Source organism: Oryzias latipes, chromosome 22 (genome assembly GCF_002234675.1).
Source record: "Oryzias latipes chromosome 22, ASM223467v1".
NCBI lineage: Eukaryota > Metazoa > Chordata > Actinopteri > Beloniformes > Adrianichthyidae > Oryzias > Oryzias latipes.
This window is the reverse complement of record NC_019880.2, coordinates 13,213,619-13,239,627: the sequence shown is the minus strand read 5'-3', so window position 1 is coordinate 13,239,627 and position 26,009 is coordinate 13,213,619. Positions and strand designations below refer to the sequence as shown.

The following is a 26,009-nucleotide window of genomic DNA, read 5'->3' as shown; positions in this document are numbered from 1 at the left end:
CTTCTCACTAAATAAGAACAGTATTTGCTACATAAGCAGAGCGATTTTACATTTTTACAAAAATAATATGACTTCTATTAACTTGTAAGGGTGTAACCTGTTTTTTTCTTCTAATTATAATTCAAATTTCTTCATTTTGTTAGAAAAAACAACAACTGAACATTGATTCTTAATTTAAAAGGAGAAAAAATATAACTAAATCCAATTAATATGTTAAAGTAAAAAACAGTTTAGACACCCAATTTGTAATTTGGTCAATTTGAGAATGTTTTTGAAAGCAAACGTAAAACTAGGTTTACATTTGTAATTTACAAGGGTGGGAGAAGAAATGTGCTTTAGCAGTATTATGAAGAGATATCACTCAGAATGTGAGAAAAGTGAAATAATAAATAAAAAAATCTGTCAAATAAAGATACATTGTTTGAGAAAAACATTACCTAGAGTAAAGTCAAAGGTTAACCTGAAGTTAGTAGAATTTAGTGTTGAATCTACCTGTTTTTAACTAAGGTAAGTGCTGGTTCAGGTAGTCTGGCTAACCTGGAGCCAGTTTACTACTGTCCATGCAAAGTTGGCAAAGTGCAGAATTACTAAAATACGATTTCCATATTTGAGAAAAAAACTGTGTTTACCAGGTAGAAAGGCAGAACATTTAAAAATAAATATGTTTAATATTAATAGAAGAAATTGTGTTATCGTTTCAAGTCAATGCTCTTCTGATTTCAAAAGATTTAACGATTTAACTTTTTCCCCTGTTTTTTGCAGATGTGTGAAATCTTTTAAAAGAATTCTGCAGAAACGTGCTCCTAAACGGCATTTACCGCTGCAAATGACCAAATCGAGACACCTGCTGCTGTTGCACAAACAGCACAACAAATATCTGCTCGCCAGATATTCTGCGGTACCAAAAAAGGGAGTTAAACGGCCTTTAGAGTTGTGTAATGATGTGATTCTTTAACCGAGCCAGAGCAAACCTGTAACTGGGTGTTCACTGTAGAAAAAAAACATTACAAAAGGTTCTGATTTTATTTCTGCAGCAAATTTCTAGTTTGCACTTGTACAGGTAAGTTTGAGTCTCTCTCTTTATTGAAAAAAAAAGTAACTATTGACCAAAAGACTATTTCAAATAAGGACTATTTTCCAAAATCACACATGACCACTAAATGTGATCTTATTTCACTTTATGCTGGCATATCTTTTTTTCTTAAACTTTTAAAATTCAGACAGTTTTTCATACATTACAAATATTAGCTGTCTTTTAGTTATAAATGCCTTCCAGCAGTTTAACCGTGGCTTTGGTTTCAAAAACATTTATTACTAAAATTAAAAAAAAGGACAACTTAGATATCCAAGTCATTTAATAAATATGATTTTATGAAGTGATTTAGTTTTGTGTTGCTGTGAGCTACACATTAAATATTGAATGAGCACTTAGATGTTCCCTTGGAGCTGCCATGCTTCATACATTCTTCTCAGCTTTTTCAGATTCGGTTTCTGGAAATCCTGTAAGAAGAAGAAGTCTTTGTTTTTAGTAAACATCACTCTGCAAGGTCAGATCAAGTCAGATGTGCTGCTAAACTCTGGTACCTTCGACTCTTCATCCAAATGACGAATATCTACAAGAGGGGCAATAGAAGGACGGCCGTGGGCGCACTGGAAGGGCAGCTGGCAAGAAGACAAAGATGCCACTAAGCTGTGGCATTCGTCCCTGTTGAGAGTGTCATTGAACTTGACGGCGCCTGTTTTAGGTGCAAAGGTAAGACAAAAAAAAGGTTTGGGGATCATTACTGTATGGAAAAATGAATGTAAGCTTTAAGAGAAGGGATTCCTCTTTACCGTGGCACGCAAGCGAGGCGAGGACTTTCAGCACAGTGATGGGTAAAGTCCTTTTCACCCTGCCAGTAGAGAGCAGTAACTAAAACAGAAACAGTAAGAGAAAGACATCTCTTAAAGAAAATGCTCACTAAGAATAAAAAAAGCTCCTAATTAAATTCCATCTTACTTCAATCTGCTCTTGAAGATACTCCTAAAGTGGGGTTTAGGCAATAACAAAGAGAGTTAAAGAGAGCCTTCCTCTGCAAAATGAGTCTCTAAATAAAACCGCATTGGGTCAAACAGCTTACCTCAACGATGGTCTTGATAATGGATGGTCTACCTCTCTTCAGCTCATTAGTCTCTTTTTCCAAAAAGCACAGCGGCACCTTCCCTACAAAAATGCTGGGTCTTTGTGTCTCTGAAAAGGTAACTTCCAGGCCCAAACTCCTCAACTGTGACCTGCACGAGCTGCATCCAGAAGACAAAAAAATATTCTAGGACAAATACGAAAAGATGTTTGATCATCGCTATGAGGCTTGGCAAAAAATATGACAAAGGTGAATTTATTTTTGGAATATACTCCACTTTTTAGAAGAACAGGCAGAAATTTTTTTTTTTTTTCATTTTGGAAAAGAATTTTCGATTTAACTAAACTTGAATTTTCTTGTTATTTATTCTACTGTATTTCAGTATAGAAATATAAGTTTATAATGATGCCAACTTGGAAAAGAATGTTACAAAGAAAAGACATTCAAAACATTTGAAAGAAAATGAAGCTCCAAATTTCATTTCTGCGTATTTCTTCATTTAAATTGTGGTGAAGCAGAAGAAGACAAAACGATGCATTTGAAAAAGATTGTCTTTTTGACGCAGAAAATCCGCTGGGTGGGGCAAAAGCTCCCTGCTCCACTTTATTCTGATCCATTCACTTGCAGACAAATAGATCCGAGCTGGCGTCTGACTCAAAAACTGTACGGCTGGATAAACAAGGGAGTTCCCAGCAACGGAAAGAGGAAGGGGGGACGGGGTTGCTCTGCCCCTACAGTCCCACCCACAACTCGGAGGTAAATTTCGAATGAACTAATGCTGCTCTGCAGAAACTATGTCCTAAAAAAAAAACACAGAGTTTTGATTTTGGCTAAAAACGGCATAAAAGACCACTGGGAATGCTTTAAAAATAGAAACAAATTATTCAAGCTTTGTTCACTGGTTTGTTTCAGTCCACATTCAGACTGTCTCCACCTCAGCAGCCTGAGCTCCTCTTCTGTTACACTGATCTCCAGAGGTGGAACGATGGTCGATGAGCACAACCACTTCTCTCCAAATATTTCTGGGTTGTCCTCGTATGAATCTGACAAATGATACAGTAATCATTCAAATGTTTCCCTTGAGATTCCAGTAAACACTATTGCAATTTTTGGATTTCCAACATTTTTACTACAGATGTATTTATTTTTTGTAACCTGTGATGAGGTTTTCAAGTCGAACTCTTTCATGTGCAGCATGCTGATCCACCAGTACCAGCAGATTTCCTGAGAAGTAAAAACAACAATGTAAAATACATAAATGCCAGCAAAGCTTTGATTTATCCTCCCATACCTTCAGTGTCACCGTCTGATGCCAGCTCTTCTTCTCTTGTGTTGATAAGACACGCAAGAAACTTCTTATCCACTTGATCAACGACCTACCGGATAGATGGATTATTCAATTTAGGACAATTGTGTCGAAATGTGCTGAAGGATCCTTTTACCTTCATCGAGTGAATCATGGCTTTGGATAAACGATAAGGAACCAGAACACTGTGAATCTTCACGACTAATCCGTCCACTTGCCCGCCAGAAATGTCCACACCGACCTGTGGACACAACAATTCACTGAAGCCATGGAAATGAAACCCCAACACATTCTATCAACACAAAGTGAGCAATAATAACAGACAGAAGTCAAACAGATGGTTTGTTTACCTCAGGGGGTTGGACGAATACAGGATTCTTCCATTTAGAATACATTACTGAGAGGGAGTTAGAGCTTTCAGGGGCAGCATCTGTGAAGACACATGTAATGTTACCAAATCAGCCTCATCTGGTGTGTTTTCAAGAGTCTAATCTGTCAGTGTGGTACCTCCGCAATCAAGCCCTGAGCTAATCAGCCTCTCCGACCTGGATTTAGGCAGGAAAGGCAACACTACATCCAATTGAAAAGGATAACACCTGTACTCCATCCCTACAGCTCCAAGCACAGGAAAGCAAACACCAAGAAAAAACAACAACTTTCTGCTCATAAACTGTTTTTTTTTTTTTTTTTTTTTTTACATATTATGGTTTCTCTGAAGGGTTATTTGAGAACTCACCCGTTTCAGAAATGACACTAACTGCCATATTGGTGACGTCGGATGTGCAGCAGACTTGCGTTTCTTCGGCTGGGTTGTCATATCTGCTGAGCCCGGTCACTCTGTTGATATAAACGGTCTTTCCGACAGACGTATTGTAGTGGTGAAGCCAAGTGCCAGATGCTGAATCCTCCTCAGCCCCGGCCTGAAGAGGACTTGTACTGCGGTGCGGGGTGGACCCAGCATGCACTGCAGTATCTTGAGGATTCTGACTGCTGCTTTCCTCCTCTGTGCCTTTATTACAGCTGCTAAGACAGATTTTCTTCTCCAACATAGTGCTGGGCCTGTGCAGAGAAACTTCTGCCTCTTCTTTCCTCAGTTCCTTTAACTGGGAGAGTTTTGCAGAGAAAGATAATTTGTCTTTATTCTGAGTTTTCCTAGCAGGAAAGCATGACAGATTTTGGGAGGAACTCTGTTTCTCCCTATCCCCTTGCACCTCAGCAGTTGTACGTTCCTTCCAATCATTGCTGCAAACAGACAAACTTGAGGAATTTAAGACAAGGCTGGACGTCTGGGGACCTCTTGCATCTTTCTGTAAATGCTGACGAGGTAGTTTCATCTCACCAGAATGGGCATACATTTGTCTAAACTTGTCAAGGGATCCGGATTCCTTAAATGCAGACAGTTTCTGACAAGGAAAAATTCTGGAAATCTTTGTGGGGGGGACAAAAGAAGGGTCTCTGCATGGATTTTGAGTGGATCTTTCCTGAGGTGCATTCAGAGAGATTTTGCGTTTTGGTGCAAAGTATTTATTCTGGCTATTTCCTCCTAACGTCTGCAATGGAAACGTGAAATTGTTAGTTAGCTGATTATCTTGAACAATTGATTCAGACAAACTGATCTTTCTGTTGCTTGCTAAGGACTGTTGTAGCCTGCCTGCGACTTGTACATTCCTTGTTGGCTTTTTATGGTTGAAGTCATTTCGAACTAGCTGTTTTGGCGAGTTAACGCTTTGCCTCACATCTTCTGAAAACCCAACCTCGTGTACATTTGGCATCTTTGCATTTTTAACGACTCCACCGTCTTCTGACTCAATTTGTGTTGTCGTTTGTGACTCATTTTCAGATGCACCCGTTTGTCCTGATTCTTCGGTCTCATCAGTTTTGCTCTTAGTCAGACCAGACTCTGGGCAAACCCCATCATCTGTACTCCTACGATGAACAAGTTCAGATGCAAGTTTCATTCCATGGTGGCAGTCCGTGGCGGAAATGTCTGGGGGTGCCGCTCTCGTTTGGTCCTCCTCTTGATCTGCTTTGGAGGCACAGAACACTCGTGAAGACTCGCAGTCCAAGTCCTCCTGAGAAAACTCTGACATCAAGTTCTCCCTCCTCAGGAAAGCTCTGACTGCCTCTTCAACGCAGAGTAAAACCTCATCCCAGTCTCTGAACTCTATTAGAGTTTTGGTTGGTTCAAAACAGATATCATATTCTGAATAAGAACATTTAATGTTGAGGATGTAGACGCCAAAAAGCTCATGGCTTTGCTTATTCTTGGGACTTTTAATGACAGAAGGGCCATCTGAGGGGTCCGGTTTTTGTTTTAATCTGCGCAGTAGGAGGTTCAACAGCTTGTGGATCCTTGTTTTCAACAGCAGCCTTTCATTGACATACAGGAATTGCAAGCTGTTATTGTAGTGTCCCTCTTTGCCAAGGTAACCGACTGCTTCAAACTGCTTGTGGCTGTAGCAGATTTCTCCCAGCTTCTCTGCTCGTGTGAGACCGTGGATCTGCACGAACCTGTGATAGGTGCTTTTAGCTTTTGGGAGCTGTACCATCATGGCTCCAGTGGAGTCATTTTTCAAGGTAAAGGACACAGACGGGTTCATGAGGGAAACGGCCTCCACCCTGTGCCTGACCCGTTCCCCCTCCAGCACAGCATCCAGCCTCCTCCTCCGCACCGGCATGTTGTGGAAGAAGTTACAGACGATGACGGTTGTCCCCGCAGAGGGTCTAACAGTCTCTGCTTCAAATACATCCACGCCCCTCCCGTCTTTAAACAGCTTCACGAGGGTTTTGGCAGACGCCCGGGAACGGGATGAGATTTCAACCAGCGTTGCCATAGAAACGATACTTGCCAAGGCCTCTCCTCTGAAACCGTGCGATTTGACGTTGTCCAGGTCTTCCAAAGAGCCGCATTTGCTTGTGTGATATCTGTTTCCCACACGCTGCATGTTCTCAGTGTTCATCCCGGCACCATTGTCGATCACCTGGACTTTAAAAGCCTCCAGGTCCATTCGGACTCCCACGCAGGTCGCCCCGGCATCTATGCTGTTCAAAACGAGCTCCTCTACGCACTGCTGCAGGGAGGGGATGGCGACGCCGGAGCGAAGCTGCCCCTGAACTTCTGGAGGCAACAATTTAATCATTGTACTGCTTCTCTTCTCTGAGCATTGAGTTGTTTTCATCTCTGCTATAAATAAAACTAGTCAGCAACTGATATAAAACTAAAAGTCATTGACTAGAAAAAAAATAGAATACATATTCTTAGGTCAAATATTACAAAAGCGTTTTTTTAAAAGCCTTCAAAACAGCAAATGACGTCAATTTAAAAATAAATTAAACGCAAAAGCAAGTGTGTCGTTGTTTACAACCAACGTGTTGAAAAATGAGAACGTTTTCCTCAGGTTTTAGCTAACAGCCAAATCCTACAATGCCATCTAGCGGTTAGTGGTGGAATTGTCGCCGGGCAAATCTATCCGGTTAGCCCTTGTGCTATCTTAGATTACCCCACCCTTACATTGACGTGTTCTCCCTACCATGACAAAGGTGGTTAAAGGTGGAAATATTTCATGTAATCCATGGACACCAGTGAAGTTCACAAATCATTTAAGAAAAAAGGTTCAAAGCACTTTCTAGTGGGTCTAGATGACCCAACTCCCGATGTTAAAGTGCCTAGGATAGCACAAAGGTTAAAAAAGTTCCCAGAACAGAGTGAAGTTATCCTTTATAAGTATTATCTTGTTTTCTAGAATCCAAAAATATGAACAAAATGCCATAATATTCAAAGAATATTCAAAATTACTAGGATCTTGAAGAAAGCCTGATAAAAACTCTTATTTTTTTTTTATTGGTAGGTGCAGCACAATTTATTTGGTCATGATGTGATTAATATAAAAACAGGGAGAAATATATTTAGGTGGGTGAGGCTACTTCAAAAATTCAACTTTTTAAACGTTGAAACAGATTTAGTTTAAATTATGTTTAGACAACTACAAACTTGTGACCTGGCCTAAATAAAAAAAATATTCTTACAAAAATAAAATGAAAAATTTGCCCATGTATGTTGTGTGAGTCTGATTTTATTCTCACAGATATCTTTTTTAACGTCATCCTTTACTGACTGCATTTACTTGAGACAATTTATTTTTACATCCCATTCACAGTGTTTAACCTTTAAAATGGAGCACCTTTTAAAATAAAGTTTAGATTTTCTTTTTCTCTATATCAGTGGAAATACAAACACCAGAAAAACCAGTTTAAATTCATTTCAATTTATTTATTATTGGCAGTCCAGGTAAAGGTTGTTACCAAATGATTTTCTTAATAGGATATTAAGGAGTGCCAGCATTAGTATTACACATATGGAGCTCAATAAGGTTGTTTTATTACAACCATTTAAATAACATTATTTTTAAAAACTAAATAAATATGTAATGCATTTTAAGATTAACAACATAGTGAAATGAACCTATTTCATTTCACTATGTTGAAAGAGGAGTGTTCTAAGCTATCAATTGTTTTTTCATTGCTGAATTCTGCTTTGGTTATGCGTGACTTAGGGCTGCCAGTGGATTTCAACCACTCTTGCATTTCCTTCACTTTGCTGCAGGGACCTTGCAGCTGCCCCTGGACCGTTCCTGCACCGGTGTTTTGAACCCAGCCGACTAAGCCAAGTTTCTTCCCCTCAGCCTGGAAAACAAAAAGAGCTTTTATAGTATTTTAGAAGCTGTGCAAGAAGCAACATAGAAAATCAATCAAGCTACGTCATTATCTGTGCATACTGAAATGTTAGAATGTAGACTCGATAAATTAATACAGAAACAGAAATCATTTGTTACAAATTGATGACACTTTGACAATAAGTGTCTTAAAAAACAATGCTTTACTCACAGTAGGTTACAGAGCCCTGGACACAACATAAAAACCCCAAACAAATTGTTCCTTCAAATTATGAATTTATGACTCCAAATAAGTATTGTGGGGACAAATTAGCATTCTGTGGGCACTAGTAAGGCTTTTGTGCACACAAATTATTATTTTGTGACTGCAACATAGAACTTTTTCACCACAAATTTGCATTTTGTGTGCACAAATTAGTATATTTGGGCCACAAATTAGTACTTTGTGCGTAAATTAATTTGTTGCCACATCTAAGTAGTAGTAATTCATAACAAAATACTAATTTTGTGGCCACAAAACATTAAATACTAATTTTACTCATAACTGGATGCACCCAAACACGATGGCAACCTGTAACCCTTGTTGTATCCTAGGCACTTTGCCATTGGGAGTTGGGTCATCTAGACCCATTAGACAATGCGCTGAACCTTTTTTCTTTAATGATTTGTGAACCTCACTGGTGTCCATGGATTACATGAAATCTTTCCACCATTATCTACCTTTGTCATGGTAGGAGAACACATCAATGTAAGGGTGGGGTCATCTAAGATAGCACAAGGGTTAATGGCATCATACTGGTATATGGTGACAATAAAGCATTCCATTCTATTCTTTTCTATTTGTAGCCATGAAGCACTACTTTTACTACTAATTTGGGGGTACAAATGGTTAATTTAATTTAAAATATGAGGCCATAATTTATTAATTTGAAGGAACTGTTGAACGTCATGTCCAAGCTTGCAGTAGGTTATAGAGATGGGGAAAAATGTCAGATGACAAACAGCAAGTCTACTAACAAAACATACTATGCATATTGTTGTAGGTAATTGTTGTGTTTTTGAAATACAACCATAAGCTAGTTTGAATTCAATAACAAACTCACTTGAGTATATTTGCGAAAAAACACTCCTTGTACTCGGCCAGATATTTCATAATCCACAGAAATAAGCTCTTCATCAGACATAATGGATCTACAAAAGAGAGAAAGCAGCGCAATCGGTTCTGAACATTGATTTTGGAATATCATGAAATCCATCAAACACAACTTGCTTGCTTAGCAATGCCAAGACAATTACTTTACCTTTGAGCTTTTAGTGGCTTAAAAATTAAAACATTCAAAGAAAAAAATATGGCTATTTTCGCAACGATTATGTAAGGTAACTGCATTGGTACTACGAACGTGGCAATGTAGTTTACCTTCTCAAGAAACCAGTGAAAAGATGTTGAATTCAAAACATACGGGGATGCAGCTTCAGGAAATGACGAACACTTTACCCGGAAATGACACAATACCCCGACCAATCACGTAGCGCGACAGTGAGGTTCTTGTTTAAAAGATGGATTCAACCATGTTTTTTTTTTTTTTTTTTAGGATTCAACCATGTTGGAGTCAGGATACAATAAAATGTGCTTTCATCAGTTTTTTTGTTTGTCTATTTTAATAATTCTAGGCATACAAATATTTATATAATTGGGAGTTAAAAGTGAAAGATGAAATATGTTTAAGATGAAATATGAAATATATTTATGTTACATTTTTTTAAAAATATTATTCTCATTCTTTTTTCTTTCTTATGTTTACAATGCTGTCATTGGCTATGGTAACGAACACATTTCCCAAGTGTGGGATCAATAAAGTAATTCTGATATGTTTTATATTCAATGACAACGAGACCCCCCCTCCTCGTGCTAACAATGGAAGGGACAGTTGAAAGAAAAAAAAAGATAAGGGGGAGAGACATAAGATGAGCCAGTGAATATTATAGATTAAGCCACCCCTTTGATCTGGACATAATGGGCCACCACTTTTTAGTTATACATGATAAATTGCATTTGTTTCAATATTATTATGATTACAACATGCAATCTGTCTGGATTACAAATATTATTCATATGTTTTTCAGTAGTGTGTTTTGGGGAAAAATACAATGTTAGAGGCAAATGATAGGCTGTGGCAAAGACAAAAGAAGAAAAGCTCAACCTGCTCAATAGATGGTTTAAAAAAGACAAGAGAAACAGAAGCATTTTTCTATAGGAACAGCTCAGACAAGTTAGGAAAACTGACAAAATTGCAGGTTATGGAAAATGGAGGCAAAACAAAGAACCGACTGAACGAGCAGAAACTTTAACAGTCTTATCTTTCTGACCACTGGAGACAAAACAAAGAAGCATGCTGGTAAATGTAAGAACGCTTGATTCCACTCTTCTGTAAAATAATAAACAAATCAGAGATCAGGCAAGAAAATGAAAAAAAGATTTGAGGTTAGGAAAGACAAAAGTAGACCTTATACCTTTACAGAGCAAAGTAAGAACATTTGAATGATAGAAAACATTGTCTTTAGTTGCAAATTATGGTTGACAATGATAAGTAGTACTTTCAAAAAACAAACCAGTGGAATGTCATTTTTAAATTGGCTTTTTAATGTACGGCAAGCTTGCAGAGGTTTAGTGAAGGCCTTCAATGCTTTAAAAACAAGCATAGAAAATGTCTGTTTTGAAAGTCATTCCTTCTACATTTATGAATTCAGTTTTTAACAGGAGGTTGAGATTTACAATCTTTTTATAAATATGATAAAACATTTACAAAAAATATATAAAAAACTGGATAAGCACTTTTCAAAAAAAAAACAGTTTTCATAATCAAATCAACCTTTCCTCCTCTAATTATCTATTTATTAATACTTTTTTCTTTTTCGTTGGTACACATAAAGTTTGACAGCATTTTTTAGACGGCTAAAACTCTTGAAAACATCTTTAGAAGGAAAACAAGCTTTCGAACAATACAGGGTGGTAAATATGCAGTGCATACACACCCAAACCAATAAAAACATCCAAAAAAACAAACATCAAAAAAAAAAAAAAAATGCACCAAAATATCACAGAAAGTACCAACAACTAAAACATTTCAAAAGAAAATATTAAAACCAAAATGTTATACTTGCAAAGAAAGCTTTTTTTATTTTTTATTCTTGTGTTCACACGCATTATGGAAACTTTTAAAGTACTACTATTTCAAGATCTTTGGAGGGAAAATTAAGGCACAGAAGAAAAGCAACTGTTTCAAAAATATATCAGTAGTTTTGTGTTTTACACAGTTGTTTATAGTACAACAGGTGCATTTAGAAATTATGCAAAGTTGCATATTTTTTTTGCATAGCTAATCCCAAAATGTTAAACAAATGTGGGAAAGAAATCAAACACACAGGTGACACAACTTCATAAAGTTTCTTTTTCTTCGCATTTTTAAAATACTAAAATTGAGGCCTTCTGTGTAAAATGATAAAAACATCAAGTGTGTTAAAAAAAAAACATTTAATGGAAAGATTTACACTGCGGGATAACACTGATCAGATTCTCTTTCTCGTGCTTTTATTTTCCTAAATGCATCTAACACTCTCAGTCAGCTGCAGTCAGAGGAAAAACAAAGACGCCTGAAATGTTTTCGAATCTTATGAATGCATCTTTGCGGACACCTCTTTTCTCCCTCAAGCATCTCGCAGGTCAAAGGTCACACGCTTGCCCCGGCAGATCGGCCTCCGTGATTCGTGAGTTCCCCTCTTCTTCCGCCTCCCCCAGGAGCAGAGAGGCAGTTTCTGTCGCTGTTAAGACCCCTTTCCTGCACAGCGGTGCGGTTGATGGCTGCCCAAAGCTTCTCATTCTCCTTTTTCTGTTCACTGACCTTCAGATACCAAAGGAAACGAAAACATGCTTGGTATCCCAGCAAGAAAGAGTGTTTGTAAAAGTATTAGAAAATACCTGCTTTTCCAGCATCTGAATTCTCCTCTCTTGATGGGCAAGCATTTCTTGCAACTACAAAAGAAAGTTGGGTCATCACTACATCTCTGACACGCGTAGGGCGGATTTGCCCGGATGTGATTAACTGCGATACCTGAGCCACCTCTCTACTTGCTTTACAGCAAGCACCAGACTCCCCCTTTCTGCAGACATCCCCTCCATCCAGACCGTTGACTGTATCAAAGCTCATCCGTGTGGCCTGCAGAGCAGCATCAGTCACGACATGGATTACAGTCACTGCTACGGAAGCATCACTTGTCTCTCGATATGCTGTCTCCCATCAGGCATTACCGAAAGGCCTTTTGCGGTGCTGACAGCATCTGCTGCTGCCTTGAGCTCTTTCAGATCCTCATATGGCCGAGTAAAGCTCTCGGAGACAGAAGGCAGCTGGTCGTTGTCGCACGTATCTGGCATTGGGATGAACTCTGCATCTTCAAGCTCCTATTGGATTAGTGAATATCTGTTAGAGTGCTCACACATTCAGGGCTTTCTGTTGTCAGAGATCTTGCTACACTCTTAAAGACGATGAAAATTGTGCTTTTGGTGTTTCTTACATGTTCTTGTGATGACGATGGAGGATACACATAAAGAAAATTAAACTCAAAATTAAATGTTTATGTCCTAGAAAACAACACATTTTTTTTTTATTTTGCAGAAAAATGGCGTGATCCTAATAAAAAGACCACTGGGAACAGTTTTAAAACAGTTCAAAGGATGATCAGAGTTGGACTTTAAACCATATAAGCAAACCTTTTGAAGCCACAGCGGACAGGAGCTGTCTCCAGTCTGGTTTGCAGCCGACATCACTGGGGCCTCCATCGAGCATCCGTCAACGTTAACCTCTCGCGTGCCTCCAAGACTCCTGCCACGACATTCGGTCTCCGATCCGGGATCCAAGTCCAGATCAACGGTTGATGTCGATCCGTCATGGCCGAAGCCTGTTTCATGTCCACAAAATCAAATTTCACTTCTTTTTGCTTTTTGTTGTAAATAATTAATCAGTTAGTCACAAAGAAAAGGTGGTCTAATGTGTCTTATTTGAACATTAACAAACTTTTCCATCAATGGCCCTGCTGCTCATTCAATCTTTTTGGGAGGATTCTCTTGGGATTACAGATTAGCAGTTTCCTCCAATCCCTCAAATTAAATTTTAAATCCTTCACTCTTCTGCTCAGTTACAAACTCCACATCTGGACCAGAGCAGCTGCCATGTGATTCAAATAGCAGAACAGTTGAACACAATGAGCTATATCACAGGATAACACATTACGTCAAGCTATTTTCTCATTTTCACACAAACATTAATAGGAAATTGTATTTTTTCCCCCCATTTCCTACACTTTGCCTAGGGACAGCAGTTGAAAATGAGCTTTGCAGGTAACACTGACACATTTACAGAAATGTTCATAAATGTGCCCCTCTTCAAATAAATATTAAATAAAATAAATTACCAATTGAGAGTCCACTGCTGTTTGAGCGGATGGTCTTGGAGTTGAGGACTTTTTCTTTAAGTTAAAGGGGAAAAAAAAGTATTCATTGCATTGTTATTTTGCTTTTCTCATGCGTCTCTCAAAGGTTTTTGAGCACTCACCCATGATAATAATAGTGTGCCAGCCGCGGCACGAGAGGTCGGGTACATGATGGAGGGAACCAAAAATGGGCCTGGGCAGGGCGGGGCAAACCTCTGAACCAAAGCCCTTATCAGGAGGCATTCCTAGCCTCCCATTTCCTGCATTTCCCCATGCGAAGATCTGATTGTCTGAAGGGAAAAGAAAACACTGTATGAAAAACCTGCTGAAAGTGGCAGCTGCCACAGAACTTTAAATTAAACTTTAAGAAATATCTTTGTTTAAAGGAATTGAATTCTCTGCAGAATTGAAGATTTCACTTTACTCAAACGTTTTCCTTTTCTGCACATTAAAACACTAAGATTCGAAACAAACAGATTGAATCTAAAGTTTGTTTATTTTTCCTTCATTTTCATAACAGTTTTGACAAATAAAAGGGTGACTGGTTTCCGGTTAAAAGTTAAAAAGAAACTGAGGGTCTCATAAAAACTGTGACTCTTTTTCAGGATATTTCACCTTCTGTAGCAGCGATGGTGAATCCATCTCCACAAGCCACTTTGGTCACCGTCTTGCCTCCAAATGGACCGACAAGGACTTGGACACCAGCGTGCTTCTTGAAGTCTTTCACACCCAGCTGTCCAAATTTGTTGCAACCAAACGTGATCAGACGACCTCGTTCTGCAAAGTCAGAAAATAAAAACACACAAAAATGACTGCTATTTTCAAAGCTTCCATTTGTTGTACTGTAAAACAAACAAATTGAAGTCCTTTTTGTCTACCATCAATAGCAGCAGTGTGAGTCTTCCCTGGAGAAATGGACTGGATCTTGAAGCGTGACAGCTGTTTCACCAGGGTCATTGCGGTGGTGTACGGTATCCCTTGGTAACCCTGATAAGTGAAGCCAAAAAACAAAAAAAACTGAGTTGATTATAAAGCTTCAACATCATATATTAAAAGCACTTTTAACACAGATTCATACCTCTCCGGGATGATTCTTGATTCCAGAGATGCCCTGATTTAACCCCAGTTTGTTGAACTCGTTGTTTCCGCACGCTAGCACTTTCCCAGACTCTGTCAAGAAGAAGGTGCTATCGCTGCCACATGAGACGGAGGAAATACTGGCACCTATAGGAACCTTTACCTCAAAAGACAAAAAAAAAACCACAGGATGTCAGACATGCAGAGAGCAATATCTTCCTTTGATGGTTGAATCCATCGATCCAGTTCTGCTTATCCAGATCTTGGTTGGGTGGCAGCAGTCTAATCCCAGACCTAATATCCCAAAGAAAGCAGTTCAGTTGATTTTCAGTTGACAACCAATTTTGCATAAAAGATATACCAAAAAAGACATAAATAATCAGGAGTTTCATTAATTATGATCCAATTCATTCCAGATTATTTCAATAAGGCCAGTTTGGTCCTTATTTGTTAGTATTGGCCAAAATATGTCACCAACAGATTGAACCTAAACCTTTTTGGTTTGATCCTAAAACTGAGCGAGCAGAAGAGGACAGTGTGGAGCAAAACGTCCTGCAGAACCTGACTTAGTAACAGCGACGATCTACTATGACCGCTTAAGGACCGAGAGGAAAGGAAACAAAAATAATGAATCAATTATTGAAAAATAAAAGAAGAAGAAGAAGCATATAAACCAACACAAAACTCCTGAAATGTCCTTTATAGGGAAAAAACAACAACACAAAAGTTATTCATTGCAGAAATTGGGGTTCAGAAGGCAAGTGAGCAAAGTCACTGGACATCTGTAGCAGGACAAAAGAGATACATTAGTAAATGCAAAGATGAGAGAGGATGGACAAAACTCTTCAAAAAAACAGCTGTTTTTTGCTTTACAAACCTGTAAAGCAAAAAATTAAGACTTACTTGCATCGGAGAGGAAAATTCGTCCTCACTCTCCAGACCAAGACGCCCTGAAACCAAAAGACAGGAGAAAGCATTTCAAATCGACAAGAATTTTCATTTTAATTCAAAATATTTGATTTGCCAAAAATGTTCCTAAAACTTCATCTAACTTTCTAACATTGACTTGCTGTCGCCATCTGGTGGCTGAACCTGATAAAACCGGCAACACTGAAGTTCAAAGCAGCAGTTAGATGTACCGTATTCTCCGCAGCCCCATGAGTAGATGTCCTTATCCCGGGTCAACACCACCACATGGTTGTCTCCACACGAAACCAGCTGAACAGGTCGCCCCTCAAAAAACTCCAGTAGAACTGGCTCCAAAACCTGCGACCCCAGCTGACCCTCAACCCCGATGCAACCGTCATAGTCTGACCCGAACATGTACATCTGGTCTTCATCTGCAAAAAAAACGAACAAATTTGTCGGCAGAATCTTTTTCACAGAGGGCTGCTTCTTCTCACTCACCAGTCACACAGGCAGTAAAGTCCGCTCCACACGCCACCTGCCGGATGGCCTTCCCCTGGAGCTTCTCCACCCGCTTCGGCTGTCGATAGGAGGCCTGATCCCCATGTCCCAGCTGCCCCACCATTTTGGCCCCACCTTGGACATCCTAAGAGTTTGAGGAAACTTCTTTTGAGAAGAAGAACGGCCGCAGTATGTGCACCAAATGTCACCTTTAAGCACTCACAGCCCAGGTGTACAGCTCCTTCTCCACCGTCACCACTGCAAAATGATTCTCTCCTGCACACACATGCTGGGCCCCGCTGCCTGCTTTGAATGAGTCAAGTTTTTGGGGGGTAAACTTCCCTCCTCCCCAATAGTACACCTCCCTTGAACGTGTCACCACGGCAATGGAACTCTCCGACACTGGATTTAATCTATACCATAAAAGTCAGTTGGTTACATATTACCTGTATATAACATTCATTTAAAAAAAAATTACTAACTTTGGTCTCTTCATTGATGAATTCAGCAAGACAACTTGCTCCTCAAGCTCCCTGAAAGAAAATGAAGCAAATGCGACAAATAAAAAAAGGGATGTTTTCCTACGACAGAGTTTTAGGGCCACCAAAAAAAAAAAAATTACAATTTTGAAACCTATCTGGAAATAAAGCTTCTCTAAAGGCTCCACATCTTTCATCTTCAAGCTAGGCTCCGATAAACAGACAACTTTGGTGTTTTTTCTCGTCAATTTGTGACTTTTTCTTGCAAATTTACGAGATTTTAAGTCGTAAATAAACGACTTTAAATTCAAAACAAAAAAAAATTAAAAAACTTGTTTGTAAACTGGCCCTAAAACTCCGTCGTCGTTTCCAAAAGTATAAAAATAGAAATACTCTCACTGTCTGCAGCAGGAGATGGAAGGCTGGTCCAGAATGTGCTCAGCTGTTGGCCTTTTTGCAGGATCCTGTAAGTAAAAAGAAGTGAACTGCCGCTCAGAGGTAAACGCTGTTTTCCCTGCAGAACTGATCCTCGCTCTTACCTGATGCAGACACTCGTACACCAGCTTCAACAGTCCGGACGAATAAATGTCAGAGACCCCTTCCATAGTCCAGTTGCCTTGGACTATTTTAACACAGAGGTTTAACGGGTTCTGTGCAAACACAGGAGTTGCAGAAATGCATTTAAGTAAGCAAGAAAAAGAGGATGGAACAGTTTATGAAAATCCAGTCAAACTCACTGTTGCATCAAATGTTCTTTTTAGAGTTAAGACTTCATAAAGGACACAACCCATAGCCCAAATGTCGGATTTGAAGTTGTACTTTGCTCCCTGGCACAATTCAGGTGACATGTAATATGGAGTTCCTACACACTGGAAACACAAAAGAAGACAAAAATTGATACAAGAATTACTACCAAGGAATTCTTTTAACGTTATGTAGGGCGTTTAAATCCAATGTTTACTCATCCACATCCTTACTGTCTCTGCCATTGAAAACTCAGAGTCCAGCTTCTTTGCAAGGCCATAATCCCCCAGCTTGATGAGGTCTGTCTTGGTCAGGAAAATGTTCAAAGTTTTGATATCTCTGCAAACGGCGGGAAAAAAGTAAACATATTTAAAACACAATTGTTTGAAAACACAAACTTGGGTTCCTTGCATGAACGTTACCTGTGTAAGATCCCAGCTTTGTGAATGTAGGCCACTGCTGAAGCAATTTGATAGAGGTACCATACCACTACCTAGGATTAAAAGGCACAAACGATCGTAGAAAAGTAAAACAAAAGAAATTTAGATCAATCAAAAGCCTACACCGCGCTCATACCTTCTCGGAAAAGGGAACTCCTTTCTGCTGGACGATTTTATCGTACAAATTTCCTCCTGTCAGGACAAAAGCATTCCCTGTAGCAAATCCTTGAAAGGAAACAAGAAGGTGGACGATCAGACGTACCGTTGCAATACTCCAACTCAATGAGCAGAGAGTTTTTGTCCATAAAGTGGTTGAAGTAAGCTATGATGTTGTTGTGCTCCAACACGGAGAGGATGTTGATTTCATTCATGACATCTCGACGTTCCTTCTCTGAGAGCGAGTTCAAGTCCACCTCTTTCCACACCACCAAGGAATTATCCTAAGACAAAAGACAACGGAAAATTAGAGACTATTCTATCACAGGGTTCGTGAATAATTTTGAATCAAGAATCTAAATAACAGGTTGTGTACACATAATAACCAGTCAAAACAAACACTAATGCTCAATATCACACTATATTTGCAGGATTATGCTTATCAAAATACAATACTAAAACCACATAAATAGGACACTATTAAATAATAAGTTATTTTTAAAATTAACTATTAGATAATCTATAAAAAGAAAATAATCAATTTTAATTTAAATTCACCAAAGAAAATGTTAATGATAAATTAATTTACAATGATAGGGTCAAAAATCTTGCTTTTTCACAGCGGTGGAAAAAAGGAAATATTTACATTTTATTTTATCCCAACAAAAAAAAAACAACAAAAAGGACCAATTAAAGAAAATGTATTACAATTCAACTAACTTTCATTTACTTTTATTTTAAAAATATTCTAATAAAATAGCAGTAGCACCTAGCTTACCTCAGTTCTTCTGTACAGAGTCGCTTCCCCAAACGCCCCCCTCCCCAGGATCCGGATAGGAATGTAGTGTAACTTCTCCTCTTCGCCATAAAACGTCCCAGAAGATGACCGCTCACTGCCCACAGACTCGCCGCCTAAATCCGAATTTAGCGACTCGAAATGCCGCTCATATTCCTGCACTGACATTTTCTGATGAGGGGGTTTGCTGTTAGCCAAGAGCAGGGATGAAAATACCTCGAAAGGCCTACAACAACACTTTCAGAGTCGCTCCTATAATAAGCTCGTGCACACGTACGACATGTTTACACAGTCGGCTAACAGAAGACCTGTCAAAGTACGAGTAAACAGGATTACTCAAAGGCACTTGAGGTATATAAAGTTACACAAACATAACGTTTAAAGAAATGCGTGCAACTAAAGGAGACAGACAAATGTCAAGTAAATTATAAAAGGAAAACGACTCTTCGGCAATTTATTTCTGAATTTTCAACATAAAAGACTGCCTTAATGTATTTGTCGGAGGGTGTTCTACGGCGAAAGGGTGCGAAATGTATTTCCGGAACGTCACTACGTTGCGACCGATAACTTGATGGAAACTAAAGGCAAACTACGTCTGGTATTAACATTCTGAAGTTAGACATACCCTACAATGTACACAAAAGTGCAACATTTGTATAAATCAAACGTAAAAGGAGGGGAAAATAATGAAATAAGTCAATTTTTTGAAAGCGGTAGTTTGTTGTTCTCGATGCATGAACCCGGAAATGATCGTCTGTCGCTGTCTTGTAGTCAATACGGAATAACTGAACAGTATCAGTTGGCAGAAAATCTATATTGAAACAGGACTGGATTGACAGGTTTGCTTTTTTTGTAAAAGATTTAACTGACTGAAAGAAATATTTTGACTTGTTTACATCTTTTACGGATAAATACTATCTCACCTGCTCCCCTAAAGAAAAAAAAACTCAAACATTTTTTTTGAACAACTATAAAATATGAAGGAAAGAATATATCATGTCCACAATCGAGCTTGCTTTAGATCACTTCCTAATTTAAACTGTCAACCTGCATTAGTTAAAGCACATTCAAAATACGTTAGATGGCCTGTACTGCTCCAAATAAAAGAAACTCCTTTTAAAGTAATAATAAAATTCCACCCTGTCTCTGAATTTCTTAAAGCAGATTTAAATTGGATGTGGAACCTTGCACTTTTTTGTAATGAAACTTTGGAACATTTCTTCATTCTGCATTTTTTCATGCAAGGATTTCTGGACTTATATGGAATTGGATTAATCTAAAACTAAACATTCCCCCTTTTTGGATTGCTGATGTAATATTGTTCATGGAAAATTTAGATAATTCTAACATATTGCTAATGTAATTTTACTTATACTATATCCACTGTTGCAGGGATTGTGATAATTGAAAATATTACAATCCTGAGAATCTGCTAAATAAATCTCTGAACAAATTTCCTTGCTGTTATTCTATTTAGTTTCCTGTGCCATTAGGCTCCCGTTTTGTTTTATTTAATTATCTGTTTTATCTTATTGTATTTATGTTGTTCTCTTATTTTCCTTCTGAAAGCAATCAGTAACAGAATGTGTTGATCAGTTCAGACTGTATCATTGTCTGTACTTGTGTCCTAGTATGTTGATCCTCTGCTGGAGTTTGTATCTTGTCATTGTTATGTTCAATTATTACACAAATAATTGTTTTCAAAATTTAGTCTATTTTTAACCACATTCATCGTAAGATATTTCAAGATTTAGCTTTTATTTTTCTGTTATTATTTAAATCTAAAATTAAATTCTTTGAAAATATATCTGGTTATTTTCAGCTGTTTTTGTCTGAAATGCTGCACCCTGCTTTTTTATTTGATCTAAACCGATTACATTTTTATTATCTTCTCTTAAATTGTCCTTTGTTATTTTATTTTTGTTCAAATTTATGTTATGTTTCTTACTTATTTTCATTTATATGAGGCACTTTATATTGCCTGTGTGTACATGAAGAGATAATGTGAGCCTTCCTATATTCCTTCCTCCTGTGCTGGTTTACTTCCCACATGCAGTCCCGACCACAACTCAGAGTTGAATTTCTAATTAACTACTGCCGCTCTGCGGAAAACATGCCCTAGAAAACAACACAGTTTTTTTTTTATATAAGCTAAAAACGGCATAATCCTAATAAAAAGACCACTGGGAACAGTTTTAAAACAGTTCAAAAGTTGATTGGAGTGGGACTTTAAGGATAATTTATCCTCCGTACCTGAAACTGAATGACCTTTACCTCATTACTTACAGGGTTAAATAACACTCCAGTGGACAGCCCAGGACAGAACTGGCCGTCCTGACCAGCTTGTTGGGTCTCTTTCTGTCCCGGTCTGTGCTGCCTGATCCCTGCTCTTCTGTTACAAGAACATTCAATAAAGTTGTTTTTTTTAAAAGGTATGACACTTTAGGTGGCTGAGACATGAGAAATTGATTTTTGAGTGGATTTTTTTTTATTAGTTAAAGATGCAGGCCCACTGCTGTTTTGCCTTTTATCTTAAATTTTATTCTTAAGCGGAAAACTCTGGAGAAAATAGACCAGAATATGCAAGAACAAAAAGTATGGGAAACTTGCAAGAGGACAGTGACTGAGCTTGGGCAAGTCATTGATGTAAACTAAATAGAAATCACAGAGAACAAATTAACAAAAACATAATATTCTTCTTTTTCATTGGCAGCACCCTTTTGGGGTAGCCAAAATAAATCATTGCTCTCTATCTAACCCTGTCCTCTGCTTCCTCGTCACTAAAACCAACCACCTTCATCTCTTCCTTGAATTTATCCATTGTCTTTGGTTTTCCTCACAGCTTCTTTCCTAGTTGCTCCAAAACATCTACCATTGAGCTGTTCTGCTGTCACTAAACCAATAAGATGGCTGTTCTCACCACAGCCTTCTACATATTTCATTTTATTATTGCTAATATTCTTTTGTCACACATCACACCTGAAAACTTCTTCCACCCGTTCCAACCTGCTTGCACACACACCTCTTCACTTCATTCCCACATCCTCTGTTTCTCTGGACTGTTGATCCTAAGAACTTCTTCACTTGTGACCTCACCCTTCCACTTGAGTCCTTCTCAGTTCCACACAGATCCTCCATATTGCTTTGACTAACATGTCAGTGTCATCCTACACCATCGTCCTATGCTGTAACATTACCCAGCCACAACTTTGCAGCCAGCGAAATGAAGTTCAAAACATCTGCACCCCAACTTATGTCGTCTACCCCTCCTCTAAAGTGGTTTGCTACGAAAACAGTTTCCTATTTCTGAAAAAAAAAAAAGGTTCACCACTGCCAGTTCCCTTCCGTTTTAGGAGGGCCATCATCATCTATTTTCCCATCTTGAATACAAAACGTATCGATCACTAGCTGGTCACCTCTGATTCCTTCACCCACATGTGTGCCAAACAAAAGCACTGCATTGTGACCTCCTAAAGCCACATTAAAGATCCACTCTGGTCATATTTGGATTTACTGTAACAGCGTTCCCCAGTGGTCTTTCTAACTGTGATTAGGCTGTTTTCAAAATCAAATAACCTGTCTTTTTCTGGGACATAATTTCTGCATAGCGGCAGTAGTTCATTAGAAATTCGCTTCTGAGCTGTGGGCAACGACGACTCTCACGACGGCGGAAGTGCATCCGCTGAATCATGTCTGGTATGTGAGAAACACAACAGTGTCTGATATGGAATAGAAGGAAAGAAGACTGTGGGCAGGGCCGTTGGTGCGGAGCAACCATGCCCCTATACAAGTGGATTCACCAGAATGGAGCAGAGCAAGGAGTTTGAATAAAGCAATACTTAGATATGCAATTTTAAGAATAATTTTTTTCATATATAACCTGTGAGATTTAGCTACATATTGACTTTTGTTTAAATCAGGCAGAAGAAGCACAGAAACTTCCAGGATGAGTCACTTTGTTGCCCCAATGAGGCACAAGAAGGTAGGAGGAAGAAATCCCATCAGAACAACTATCCAAACAACAGTGAGACTGAAAGCTGATAACAGAGGCAAATGTGGACACACGGTTTTGTAACACTGACCGAGTGCTCCACACAGACAACCATAAGCAAACCTGAAGATTTTTAAACACGGTCTCAAAGAATGATCCCTGCCCATTTGGCAGATCATCATTCCACAACATGGGAGGCGAAGGTGAGTTTCTATCATACAATTTTGTTGCTTCAAATTGATTTACACTCTTTGATTGTTGTTGAGCTCATGGCAGTGTGTGTTTGCTCAGGGTCCACGCGCTTGGTCAGAGTCGGGTCCCGAAGCTTTCCAGTTTATCCATTAGTTATTGTGTGTTTAGTCCTGCTGAACGTCATTTTGCTGTTAACAGCTGTTGTACTTGGGGTTAATTGTAAGTATAACTGATCTGCTCTTTCTATTGAAGTCAATTTTCAATATACTCTGTGGGACATAATTCAACAGTAAAGGCCAATACTCGATGAGTCCTTCATAAACATACATTGTTTTATTAGATATGAATGTGAAAAAAACAAATGGAAATTCAACATTATCGTTTTAAAACAATCATAAGTCACAAAAAGAAGTTTTATTATTTTTTATCCTTAGGTGGAAGCATGACGGATTCCCCCCAAAGCTACCTAACACCACAAGTACTCACGACGGAGGCAGAGCAGCTTCAGATAGTAATGAGTGAAACTGCTCAAGATCACGGACAAGCCCAGCAAGATTTTGTCAAAGAGCACAGGAGCCATCAGCAATTAAAACTGCAATTGGAGTCCAACAAGACTTACAACGATGAACTGCAAAAGCAACTTGAACTCCTTCTGGCAGAGAGAGCAGCCTTGCAGTCAAACACATCTGACATAGGTCAGACTGCGTCTTCTGAGGTTGACAGAGCTGTGGGATCAACCTTCTTTGTGGTTTTAATTAACTAGTTACCTATCTTACAGTGGAAAGCTGTGGATTATGCATGCCAGGATGGTTTTTGTCAAACACATCCTGCTACTTTCATGGGAAGAAACAATCCATCGTTGGAAAAAACTGGACCGCCAGCAGAGAGGATTGCATCAGCCGTGGGGGGGACCTTGCTGTGATCGACACCGCTGAAGAACATGTAAGTTACAATACAAGAAAAGAAAAAAAACACATCTGTAAAGCCTGATTTCAGCTAAATAATATTACATTTCCATATTTATGATTTTTTTATTTTTTACATTATGGTTTAATGATTATAAAAATAACCAAAACAACCCCATTTCAAATATATATTTACTTGTGTAGGACTATTAAAAGTTCAGCACAAAATGAATGTCAATATAATTGTATTAAAATGCACAATTCTAACATTTCCAACAATCATGGATTTATATCACAATGTAAAAACAAAGTAATTAAAGAAAAAAATTCATAAAAGACATGTATCAATGCAATAAAAACATGTATTGTAAAACTGTGTTAATTATGAAAAATGTGAAGTTCAAATCTGTTTAAAAGCCAGTGCAAAGAAGTGTGAAGAATTAAAACTAGAGTCAGAGCAGCTCTGAGAAAAAGAGGGGGACAACTCCATCATTTAGGAGCAACTCTGGAATCCTCAAAAGACCTTAAGTTTCTGCAAAACCCAACCACATAGTTTTAAGAACTATTGGTAAAATCTCAAATCCTGAAACAGGACGCCAGTGAAGAGCTAGAGTTCAGGGCTGATGTAGATTTTCTTCAGCTGGTCTCCATGCGAACAGCTGCATTTTGAGAAGGCTGAAGGCGGCAAACAGATGACTGGTCTGCAACTTAATAGAGTGAGTTACAGTAAACCAATCCAGACATTATCAGTGAATGTGTAACTTTTCCTTACTCAGTTCTTAGGAGGAAAAGCTTTTTCTTACAGATCAAGACAAAACATAAATCAACAGCATCCCCTTTCAAACACAAGTTACTTGAAATTCTTGAAATTAATAGATTATGTTCTAATTAGAATGATTTGAAAATAATAACTTACTTTTTTTTTTATATATAAAATTGGATATTTTGAGATACAGATTATTCATAGTGATTTTAGAACTTCGTATTGTACAGGAAAATGAGGTGAAGTGCAAAAAAAGTACCAGAATTTGCAAGATAAATCAATAACCCTATTTTCGGAAATATTTGAATAAAGGAGCTTGTTCATAAACAATTAATGCTCATGATGACACCCAAAACATTAGACATTTTGCTTTGTGATTCTACAGATGTTGGTTTTTGAGCACTTTCCCAAAGTGAAATGGGGAACATATCTGTGGGAAGTTGGAGGAGTGTGGATTGGCCTCACAGACCATCAGAGAGAAGGCACTTGGATATGGATCAACAACATGACTCTGAACTACACTGGGTAAGAACAGTAAAGATGGTTGGTTTATATTGTAAACCTGTAAAGAAAAAATGTTTATTTAACGATGAGTATTACAAAACTCTACGCCTAAATGTTTTATCTGCTGAAGAAGAATAAACCTGGATTTGTCAGAAAGTCTTTTTCCTTTGATAGGTTACTCAATTGCTTTAGAAATAATAGTTAAAATTAAAGTAATTAAATTATAAAAGCATTTTTCTTCAACTTTTCTTTAGGTTTTGGATGGGAGGGGAGCCAAACAATTATAGATCTGCTGAGCACTGCGCTGCTATTATGGCCACAGACAAAGGTTTACAGTCATGGTTTGATGCAAGTTGTGAAACCCAAAGGGAATGGCTGTGTGAAAAGAAGCGAAGCTAAAGTTGCATACAAAAGACAGACCTCACATTATTCATACAATAAAAACGCTGAAAAACATCCGGTAAGCTACTCTTACATGGAAATGAAAAAGTGTAACCTGTTGCAGGTTTTCTCTATTTTGATGTGTGTTTTTGAATGATTTTGACTGCCTGTATTCCTATTGTACCAAGTTGAGCCTTCATTTTAAGACATTAAATTGTATCACATTCTTGTTTTCATGTAACACAATATACAAAGCTACGAATCATTCCCAAAGTGACATAGATGCTGTCAGTTTATTTAAATAATCAATCTATATTATAAGTTTGTATCCGTGCCTTAATTATAAATCATATCCTCTGGAATGAGGAAATATTACAACAATGCTCGAGTATCATGCAGATTTGTAAATTAAAGTCAAATCCTTTAATAAAAAGTATCTGCAGTTTATATAAATTAATTATATTACGTTAGAACAATTGCAACTGAATACCTGTCAGCTTTATATTCAAGAAAATGTGAAAAGTTGTAGCTTGCCTTAATACACGGTTGGGTACACGCATGGAAAAATAAAGCTCTGTTTAGAAAGTGAAA

At 38.2% G+C, this 26,009-nt stretch overlaps 3 protein-coding genes across 5 annotated transcripts; 1 reads left to right on the top strand and 2 right to left on the bottom strand.

Annotated features, from left to right (window-relative positions):
* Positions 1-1,009: 1,009 nt before the first annotated feature.
* On the bottom strand, positions 1,010-6,798 carry mlh3 (mutL homolog 3). Of its 3 annotated transcripts, none has more exons than XM_020713815.2 (12): positions 4,163-6,798; positions 3,934-4,041; positions 3,777-3,856; positions 3,563-3,667; positions 3,412-3,496; positions 3,276-3,344; positions 3,055-3,163; positions 2,121-2,280; positions 2,000-2,023; positions 1,834-1,912; positions 1,585-1,736; positions 1,010-1,500 (listed from the first exon to the last, which is right to left on the bottom strand). In XM_020713815.2, exons 1-12 carry the CDS (start codon positions 6,603-6,605, stop codon positions 1,429-1,431), a joined length of 3,486 nt encoding a protein of 1,161 aa, XP_020569474.2. In that variant the 5' UTR covers positions 6,606-6,798; the 3' UTR covers positions 1,010-1,428. The 3 variants fall into 3 exon arrangements, with proteins under 3 accessions (XP_020569474.2, XP_023807790.1, XP_023807791.1); XM_023952022.1 differs by having other exon boundaries at positions 3,934-4,035; XM_023952023.1 differs by lacking the exon at positions 3,934-4,041.
* Positions 6,799-10,717: 3,919 nt separating this feature from the next.
* nek9 (NIMA related kinase 9) lies at positions 10,718-19,131 on the bottom strand. Its single transcript, XM_011490412.3, has 23 exons — positions 18,665-19,131; positions 17,993-18,170; positions 17,867-17,922; positions 17,713-17,783; positions 17,524-17,629; positions 17,284-17,415; positions 17,086-17,196; positions 16,946-17,010; positions 16,550-16,600; positions 16,291-16,480; positions 16,068-16,212; positions 15,800-16,000; positions 15,564-15,610; positions 14,662-14,823; positions 14,462-14,570; positions 14,199-14,360; positions 13,706-13,873; positions 13,566-13,619; positions 12,865-13,052; positions 12,406-12,555; positions 12,209-12,313; positions 12,076-12,129; positions 10,718-11,998 (listed from the first exon to the last, which is right to left on the bottom strand). The coding sequence occupies exons 1-23, from the start codon at positions 18,848-18,850 to the stop codon at positions 11,828-11,830; spliced, it is 2,862 nt and encodes a 953-aa protein (XP_011488714.1). The 5' UTR covers positions 18,851-19,131; the 3' UTR covers positions 10,718-11,827.
* A 3,494-nt stretch (positions 19,132-22,625) lies between these two features.
* LOC110017541 (CD209 antigen-like protein C) lies at positions 22,626-26,009 on the top strand. The gene is made up of 6 exons (XM_023952024.1): positions 22,626-22,876; positions 22,965-23,084; positions 23,300-23,560; positions 23,644-23,807; positions 24,919-25,058; positions 25,292-26,009. The coding sequence occupies exons 1-6, from the start codon at positions 22,864-22,866 to the stop codon at positions 25,434-25,436; spliced, it is 843 nt and encodes a 280-aa protein (XP_023807792.1). The 5' UTR covers positions 22,626-22,863; the 3' UTR covers positions 25,437-26,009.